Raw genomic sequence first — 9675 nt, 5'->3', positions numbered from 1 at the left:
ATTGAAATGGAAAAAACTATCGACTTCCCACCATGTACACCACCATGTTGACTTGTGACTTTCTGGTAACTTGTAACTTTCACTGGACAGCCGAGCCGTCGCTTGACTGCAATATTGCATTAGTTAAAAGCCAGCCATGTCCTGCAGAGCCAGTCAAAATGTGGAACATTGTCTCAAGATGTTGGAAAGGACGACGAGGAATAAAAAAGGCCAAGTTATTACCTTGTGTTATTACCTCATGAATGTTGTTTCTCCCTCTTTTTTAAATTACTACAGTATTTGAATGCAATCAGCGTTATCGCGTCACACTTTTTTTGAAAACTACGGTTCACGAAACAGCGGGAGCGCGCATGGCAGTTTTGGCTGACGTGTTACGTAGCGGGGAATTTTCACCTGACAGCTGTGCACGTTAAAAGGGTCTTTACGAACACGGACTGAAATAACAGGGTTAAACGTCCAATCGTGTGTAGTTTTCAGAGTGTTTTCAGAGGTATACTTACTTTTTTCAGCCTTTATCTCTCTGATTTTCTCTTTCATTCTTCTTTCTTTTGTTACAGGGTGTAAGTCCATTACTGTCCTCTTCCAGTTTGATCTGTGGGTGTTTTGAGATATTTTGAGACAATAAATAACGTTAACCTCGTTTTTTTTTCTATGTTCTGCTTTCCGTCTTTCACTCTGCCTTGCTCTAGATGGCTGAAATCCTTATTTGTAGTCATAGTAAAAAAAATTACCATAAAAACAATCTGTTTCTTAGCAGGTCTTAAAATGAGATAAATACAACGTCAGATGAACTACATATTACATACATATATCACATGTTATCATGTGCAACACTGATATGATACACCATGTCATTATTTATTTTACAAAGCTACGCCAAAATGCAGTTTACAGTGTGTTGAAAACTAAAAAAAAAAGTACACCCTTATTGCTTTAATGGGAATTTAGAAGATATGTTGCAGCCAGGTGCTACTAATCAAATGCGCTTGATCAAGAGGTGTTCACAACAGCAAGTGTGCGCACCTCTGTAAAAGTAGCTTTGTCAGCTTGCAGGTCTGAAAGCTGTTTGTTAACACAATACCAACTAGAAAAGACATCAACAATCATCTTTGAGAAGAAATGGTTGCTTCCCATCAATCTAGGAAAGGTTATGAGGCCATAATGAGGCCGAACAATTAGAAGCCCATCATTTTACAGAGAGACAGATGATTGTCAAGTGGAAAACATTCAGTGCAGTTGCTAAACTTCTCAGTAGAGAACATCCCAGCAAATATGCCCAAAGATCAAACTGTGCAATGCTCAGGAAAACTGCACAAAACTCAAGAGCTACGTCTCAGACTCTTCAGGCCTCCGCTAGCATGTTACATGCTAATGTTCAGTACAATTAGAAAGGACCATCCACAGGAAATCCACAGGATCTGGGCACATTGCAATCACTGAAACAACCATGAACTGTGTACCAAAGTATTTTTGAATCAAATGTGAAGCCATCTGCCTGACAGATAAAGCTTGGCTCAAATTGGGTACACACAACCTCAGACGAACAACAACATAACAGATTAAATAATGATCTCAAACACATTCTGCTGCAAATCTGCAACCAAATGGCTAGGTGAAAAGATAAATGTAAAAAAATAACCAAGGTGTTGCAACGGCCCAGTCGACGTCTAGACCTCAACCAGATTGAAATGCTGCAGTTGGACCTTAAGAGAGATGCGCATGAACCAATGTCTGCAAACCCTCAGTGAAGTGAAGCAACGTTGTAAAGTGGAGGGGGCCAACATCCTTATCAACAGTGATGTAAGAACCTGATAAAGTTATTGCTGCTTCTACAAGCTACTGAATCATGGGGTGTTCTTAGTTTCCACACACTTTGTGGTTCATCTGAGGCCATAAAGACCCACTAAGAACCAGATCATTTCTATTATGTTCTTATATGTCAAACCCTAGAAATGAGAGAATATGTACTTTTTTCCTTTAATGTTTTCCATTTCAATTGTGAGCTGTGACCTCCAGAAACAGTTGAGCAAAATGAGACTTTCCTTTTTAAGATGATTTAAGAATCTTCTGTCATAATTGCTATAGAAGTTTATTAAAAACATTACAGTGCAATCATTGCTAGGGCTCTGCAGGGAAAAAAGATAAATAGTTTCAGCTGCGATTCTCCTTCTGTCTGACGTTCCGAGCTAGGACATTAACTCAGAGGTTAAAACGGGCAGCTTCTAATAGAGAAGAACAGGAAAAACTGAGGGTGAAGGGTCAAATACAAAAGAGGGGAAATTTCATGAAGCTCTAATTTTCTCTGTTAGTGCAGTAAGGCAGTTTCTTTTCTTTTCTTTGTTGTTATTTCAGTGCAATTTAATGACTAGTTTCCCCACTTCATGTACAAGTTGGTAAAAATGATATTAAAATTATTGTCATGCCTTGCAACCTAACCAAAATTATGCAACAGAGCAGTAGAGATATTAACATGTGCTTGTGTAATTATGACGTTTTGCTGCACTTTGTTCAGGTCAGCCAGCTTCAGGATTGTTCTTTGGCACATTTTGGCTCCCAGGGAAAATGTTTCAGGCAACTAATTTACTAGAAATGAGTAACTGGTTTCACCTGTGTTTAAAAAAAAAATCGATTTTGGCAAATGGATAATGGAGCTGATTGTCTCAACATTTGAAGCAGCTAAAAATATCCAACCAGTATCCATCACCATGCAGTGATAGACGGTTATAGAACAATACAGAGCTAACATATTAACTGTAGCTGTGCTTCTATGCAGAGATTGTATGTTCAGCTTTCTACAATGGCAAACCCACAGTGACTGGCTGGTAGGTGCCAGTGGATTTACGATGGGGGAGCATGAAGTCCTCTATGATTCATGGCTGCTTAGGCACAGTGAGTCCACTGCCAGCACACACTGCACCCACCTGATAAATCGCAGCTATGGATGCCCACTTGTGTATGTAGGGATGGGACTGGTTCCTTTTTGTGTTTCAGTCACAGCAAAATGCCATTTTCAACATCATTACATTACTTCCCCTGAGAACACACTGTACCTTTAGTGGTGACGTCATCATTTTCAAGCAGTAGATGTAGATGAAAATGCTACCCAGTGCAATAAACCACAGATACTGGAGTTTATCACTCCCATGGAGGAAATGGTCTTTCTTTCTCACATACTAATGCTTTTAAAAACATTTTCTGCTGCAACATCTCAACATGAGATAATAAGATAAAGACAAGGAAGACTGGTGATCTATCCATATCAGTAACATCGGCAGGTTTCTAGTGCAGGAAGTAATAAATTCAGCCCTCGTGTTTGCACTACAGGTTGCTTTCATGAGTATTTCTGTGTTTTTGTGGTGGGGGAATTTTTCCTCGTTCCAACAATATAAACAAAAACATTCATTGTACTTTCCGTAATGACTAGTAATCATTTTTGTCCTACTGTTCATTTACAGTACAGGAAAGGTTTTGTTTGGTTATGATTGTTTTGCAAGAAATACTTCAATCACAGTGGGGTAGTCTTGATTAAAATGTTATATGAGAACTGTGGCGCCATGTGTGACCAGATATTGGCATGTAGTCGTCGCCAGACTGTCATCAAACATGTGAAGTTTGGGACAGACTGGACAAAATACATTTTTAGAGATGAAAATCTTATGTCCAGTGGTCAAAATTCCTTCAGTGGTCCCTTCCCGAAGTAACCCCAAAAAGTTCCTGAAGTAACCAAATGGTCACCTGCAAAGTGACCTCTCACTTTGCAGGTGAATGTGTAAACCAGCGATGCCTGGAAAACACTAAAACTGTACCAAAATGTTATTTTCACCAGATCTGAAGAATGCAAAAAAATTTCATTAGTTGGTAAGCATGTGTGGTGTATGATATATTTGATTGACTAAAAATATTATTATTATTAGTAGTAGTAGTGTTGTTGTTGTACAATGGGGCCTTTCCACTGATGCTACACTCCACCTGTGAATGTCCAGCTTCCAGCTAAAATGTGTATTTTGCGCCATCTGGCGGTCAGGATTATAAGGTCAGTGCTTTATCATACCTTAAACTGTGCAGTGTAAAAACCAAAACACGTGTTGCTGGGAAAAGCACAGGTGTATTAATGACAAATACATTCCTGTCAGGTGAGTTCCTGTGTTCAGGCTCTCACTGGACCAGAGCCATCATCTGTTACACCCGTGAGTCGCCTTACTTATTAATGAATAGAATAGAATAGAATAGAATAGAATAGAATAGAATAGAATAGAATAGCCTTTATTGTCATTGTACAGAGTACAACGAAATTGGAGTGCCACTCCCTTGGTGCAAGTTTCAATAATAAATATAAATGTAAAATATAAAAAGTACAAAAAAAACCAATCGTAAGTACTCAAACAATAGTATGTACAATATATAAAGGATAGCAGCGTTAATATAATGACAGTATGAATAGCAGCATAATATAATGACAGTGACGGTATGGAATAGGTTCAATTGGTTTTGTGCTTATTTACTACGGTGATAGCTCTGGGAAAGAAGCTATCCCTGAATCTGTTTGTCCTGGTTTTATGTGACCTGTACCGTCGGCCTGACGGTAATAGTTCAAACAGTTGGTTGCTGGGGTGAGAGTGGTCCTTGATGATATTGCCAGCTCTGCTGAGGTACCGAGAGTTTGCAGTGACCTCCAGGCTGGGCAGAGAGCAGCCAGTGATCTTCTGGGCTGTGTTGATGACCCTCTGCAGTACTTTCCTGTCTGCAGCTGAGCACCCTGCATACCATGTTGTTATGCCGTACGTTAGGATGCTCTCTATGGTGGCTCTGTAAAATGTCACCAGCAGCCTCTCCTCCAGGTTGTTCCTCCTGAGCACTCTCAGAAAGTGGAGACGCTGCGGGGCCTTTTTAACCACCGCTGTAGTATTTGCAGTCCAGGAGAGGTCATCAAAGATCTGCACGTCCAGAAACCTCATGGAGTGTACCCTCTCCACACAGCTCCCGTGAATGTAAAGTGGGGCCGGGTCTGCTCTGCCCTTCCTGAAGTCCAAGATAAGTTCTTTAGTTTTCGTGGTGTTCAGTTGGAGGTTGTTAACTGAACACCACTCAGTCAGTCTGTTGACCTCATCTCTGTAGTCCGACTCATCCCCCCTTGAGATGAGTCCAACCACTGTGGTGTCATCCGCGAACTTTATGATGGTGTTTGAGAGATGGGTAGGGGAGCAGTCGGATAGGGGACTCTCCCGTGTGCTGCGTGGAGGCCTCTGTGTCGCATTTCTCACAATAAAGCTCTGCCAGGCATTTTGGAAAAGCTTACTGTCATCCGAGCAAATTTTTTTGTTCATTTGTCACACACGATTGTTAGAAGATCTGATGGTTTAAAAACCCATTTTTTAAAAGTGTTGTTTATCCACAAAATTGGCCCCATAACCATTCATTCGTGTCACAGTGCAATCATGCTTGCAATGCACCAGCGATCATCATTGACGGGTTGCTCGGGTCTTAAAAGAGAATTAAGTTGTATTTTTTTTTATGTATATATTTTTTAAATTCTTATTAATAAAGTACCTCTATAAGTAAAAAGTCTTTAATTAGTAGGGCACTACTGCTGATAAGCAGTTAAACAGCATCTTCAATGTTATTAGACCTGTTATCCAGTAGTTTAAGATAAAAACTGGCCAAAAGACTGCAAAGTGAGGATTTGACAAATGACAAACCAGTGGTAGAAGCATCATAACATCAAGAAAACTGGACAGTTAAAGGATTTTTCTTTATACATTAAAAAATTAATTGTTTGATGATCTGAAATGTTTAAGTGTGACAAACAAATACAAAAAAATACTTACTTACAAATGTTACAAATGTTCGCTATCATCAATCTTTATATTACAAAAAAGGGCCATAAGGATGATTAAAATCAAAAATTCTAAAATTCACAGATCTGGTTCATTTTCTCACAGCACAAATTATATATAAAGCAATAAATAACATGCTTTCTGACAATATTCTAAAAATGTTTTCTAGAAGGGAACGGGGATACAATTTGAGGGGGGAATTAAATTTAAAACATCCTCGTATCCGTACAACATTAAAAAGTTTTTGCATCTCTGTGTGTGGAGTGAAGCTGTGGAACAGACTAAGTAAAGATATGAAGCAATGTCCAAGCATGGCGCAGTTTAAAAAGCGGTTTAAGGATATGGTTTTTACAGGGTACAGGGAAAAGGTAGAGATTTGATAGGGTGTTCTTGTCTAATATTTTCATGTGTGTGCGGGTGCACGGGTTTGTTGGTATGGGTATATATATATTTGTAGATTGTGTATCCTTGAGGTGTTAGTGGGGTTATTGTAAATGTGTATATGTGCATTTGTGTATATATGTATGTATGGATAGATAGAAACATATATGTATATATATTTAAAAAAAAATTACACATAACATATATTGTAATTGCAAAGAGGTATTTCTGTAGTCTATTGATACTAGATAGTGGAAAAGGGGTGGGATTAAATAAGCTTATGCTTCTTCCTGCTCCTTTTTGAACATGAACGTTATTTGGAGTTGTGGTTGCTCGTTTTCCTTTTGTTTTGCTTTGTTCATTTGTCTCTTTTAATTCTATTTTGTTGTACTTTTTCAACATGTTCAAAATAAAGATTCAATCAATCAATCAAAAAATGATTTTTCACACCATTGTCATATAAAAATGACTCACTTCCTTCATTCTGTTCATTGACCCCATTGTGAACCACTAAAATGTTTTATAGTATGTAGTATATACATATATATATGTATGTAATATATATTTATTTTATTTATTAGTTTTTGGGTTTGTTTTGTTTTTTTTGCACTAAATTAGACAACATCAAAATAGCGTTGACATTTTTGTTATTTGTGTTTTGTAATCTTTATAAAAACCTAGAAAAAAACACCTCTTAATCTTTGGTATATGGCGAGGTGCGGTGGACATCCAAGTTTGTGACTGTGTCGATTTTTCAAATCAATACCATGGTTGCATCTACTGAAAATCTCTGTGAAGCTTAAATCTCAGTGACCTTGACTTCAAGGTCAGAGGTCAACTTTTCTGAAAATTGGAGGCGTTTCACATTTATAACACAGGTATGTCTACTAGGAGGCTGAAGGGTAGCACTATATATTTATAAACAATCAAAAACAACAATTTATTTCCAATTTGTATGGAATTTATTTCTGTAAACATGGTGTTTTAGGTCAGATTAAGGGACTGATGTGATGGTAAGGTGTCCGCTGCTCTGCTTTGAATATTGGTAGGCTTTTTTATTTTTTTTATTTTCACAAGAATTACTAGTTCCCCTAGAGTTTTGGCCACCCCAGCAATCAGAAGATTCCCTATGAGCAAGCATTTAGCGACAGTGGGAAGGAAAAACTCCCTTTAAAAAGGAAGAAACCTTCGACAGAACCAGGCTCAGGAAGGGACAGCCCTCTGTCACGACTGGTTGGGGTGGGGGGAGTGAAAATTTAAAAAAAAAAGCCAAAGTGATAATTATTGGAGCAGCTTAACTAATATTTCCAGTGTAATTTGCTGTTAATATCCTTTTCCAACCCCAGTTTGTGTTTTTATCACTTTGGTCCAGGGTGGAAGATGCCATGCTGGAGATTGACTCTGTATGGTCTTTCAATGTTGATACTTGGGAACCTGTTGGAGAGGCCAGGGCTGAAAAAGGGATGCCGTAGAACCTGAGAGGGTGTTATCCACTGGTGTGCATCCAAGGCCAACATCTCTTTAATTAGGCTGACAAATAAGCGTTGGCCATCTTCGGGTCCTCGTCTAAACATCATTATTTGTTCGAGGTCATCCAGACGTTTAAGTTTTATGTATCTTGTCTCCAAAGATTCATATCCTGTCTCATATTTAAATTGTTGGCTGGTCTTAAATGTCCAGCGCTGTTGGTTGTAGTTGTAGTTGTCTTTTGTGAAATAGTCTTCAGTGTACACGCCAGGATCGAGAACATGATCTGGTGGCTGACCCTGAGTCTCTATGATGAATTTCAAAACATCATATTTTTTTCCAGGGTAGAGTGGCACGCCTGTACCGAGCTCCACAGCCACCAGCCCCAGAGACCACATGTCACATGCTTCATTATAAGGAAGGCCAAGCATAACCTCAGGTGCACTATAACCAACTGTCCCCACACGGTCACCAGGCATCACTGCAGACGCAGGACATGCGAGGCCAAAGTCTATAAGTCTGACTTTGACTGGAGACTCATAGCGGTTTACAACCATGATGTTTCCAGGTTTGAGGTCAGCGTGCACTATTCCCAAAGAACCCAGGTGGGACAGAGCATTTGTGAGTTGACCTAAAATTGGCCTGACTTCGCTTATGGGGAGACACCGGTTATTCGGGTCCCCTATGTAGTCCCACAGGCATTGATCTAGGAGTTCAAATTTCAGGTAAACCCGCTCTCTGTCAAGGAAAAAGCCGTTCCATTTAACAATGTTGGCGGCATCTGGATCCAACCTTCTCAGCTGCTCCAGGATGAAAATTTCCAGTTTTGCCTGTTGCAGAATATCAGGGTCGCTCTTGTTGACTTTAATAGCCACAGCTACCTGACTGAAAAGAAATAGTGTTTCAACAGGGCAGGCTGGCGCCCTGTGGGAGGCAGAGGTGATAGGGTAAGGATGCAGAGGATAAGAAAAGATCGTATCTGTCAGCTCATCAGCGAGCAGCCGCAGAATCACAGGTGCAGCTTGGCAGGGGATGGAGAGTGAAGACAAAATCAACAATGACTTATGGCAAAGTTACAGTCTCAATGTTATTCTTTATTTTTTCTCAGTGTCTTCTTGAGGGACAGTATGTGTATATGTGTACGTGATATTAAATGAACGTTTAAGTGCAGGACACTTAGTGCCATATAGTTGCAAATGTTTCTCAGGATTTGGTGTTGGAGAAAGAAAAAAGGGCCTGTTATTGCAAGCATTTCACATATTTCTCTGTCGCAGCCTTGGAAAAACAATTCTAGCATGGGTTAGGGGAAAAAAAATCACAACACTGTGACTGAAAAAGCTGTGGGAAAATGGATTTAGCTAGCAACAGCTGCCCCTTAGCCACAGTTTTCTTCTTTACCCAGTCCTTCGTGTATTCCATCGGTCCCCAAGCCTCGGACCGGTACCGGGCCCGTTGAGACCCACGTGTGAAGTTTATGGTTTTCAGGGTTTCTATCATTAACTCGGTTTCCCTGGGTCTTTTTAATTGTGTGTCGTTTTTTGAAAGAAACGTTGCTGATGCATACTACGTTTACGCCTTACCATAGAGACCAGAGAGCATTAAGTGGCAGCGAGGAGGATATTACTCTCAATGTTGTTGGCGCATTTTCAGGAGGATGCTGCTAATAAAGGTACACAATCACACAGTGAATTCGCGTTCATCATTATTTATTTATTTATTTATTTATTTTTTACAAAATACCAGTTTTTGTCTTGATCGTAGCATTTTATTTTGTTGTATTTATCCATGTAACCTTAAAGGCCCAGTCCGTGGCGCAAAAAAGGTTGGGGGCCGCTGCTCTAGGTGTTAATCAGGACGGATAGCTTTTTGAGGCAAGTTTATAAAAAAATAAAATAAAGCCGAGACAGCTCCGATGCTAATTTTTATAGTTTCGTGTTAATGTTGTGCCATGGAAACCCTTTTAAAAGCCTCGCCTCTGTCAGTGCGCCCCAGG

At 39.6% G+C, this 9675-nt stretch overlaps 1 protein-coding gene across 1 annotated transcript; it reads right to left on the bottom strand.

Moving 5' to 3' along the window:
• Window positions 1-7573: 7573 nt before the first annotated feature.
• Window positions 7574-9101, bottom strand: LOC146693681 (homeodomain-interacting protein kinase 4-like). The gene is made up of 2 exons (XM_085478675.1): window positions 9081-9101; window positions 7574-8563 (listed from the first exon to the last, which is right to left on the bottom strand). The coding sequence occupies exons 1-2, from the start codon at window positions 9099-9101 to the stop codon at window positions 7574-7576; spliced, it is 1011 nt and encodes a 336-aa protein (XP_085334801.1).
• Between the last annotated feature and the right edge of the window lie 574 nt (window positions 9102-9675).

The sequence above is a fragment of the Copadichromis virginalis genome, linkage group LG14 (genome assembly GCF_057382275.1).
Source record: "Copadichromis virginalis isolate Kocher_CV1m ecotype Utaka linkage group LG14, C_Virginalis_male_GT1.1, whole genome shotgun sequence".
In the NCBI taxonomy this organism is placed as follows: Eukaryota; Metazoa; Chordata; class Actinopteri; order Cichliformes; family Cichlidae; genus Copadichromis; species Copadichromis virginalis.
The sequence above is the reverse complement of the archived record's forward strand: the minus strand, read 5'-3'. Positions and strand labels throughout refer to the sequence as shown.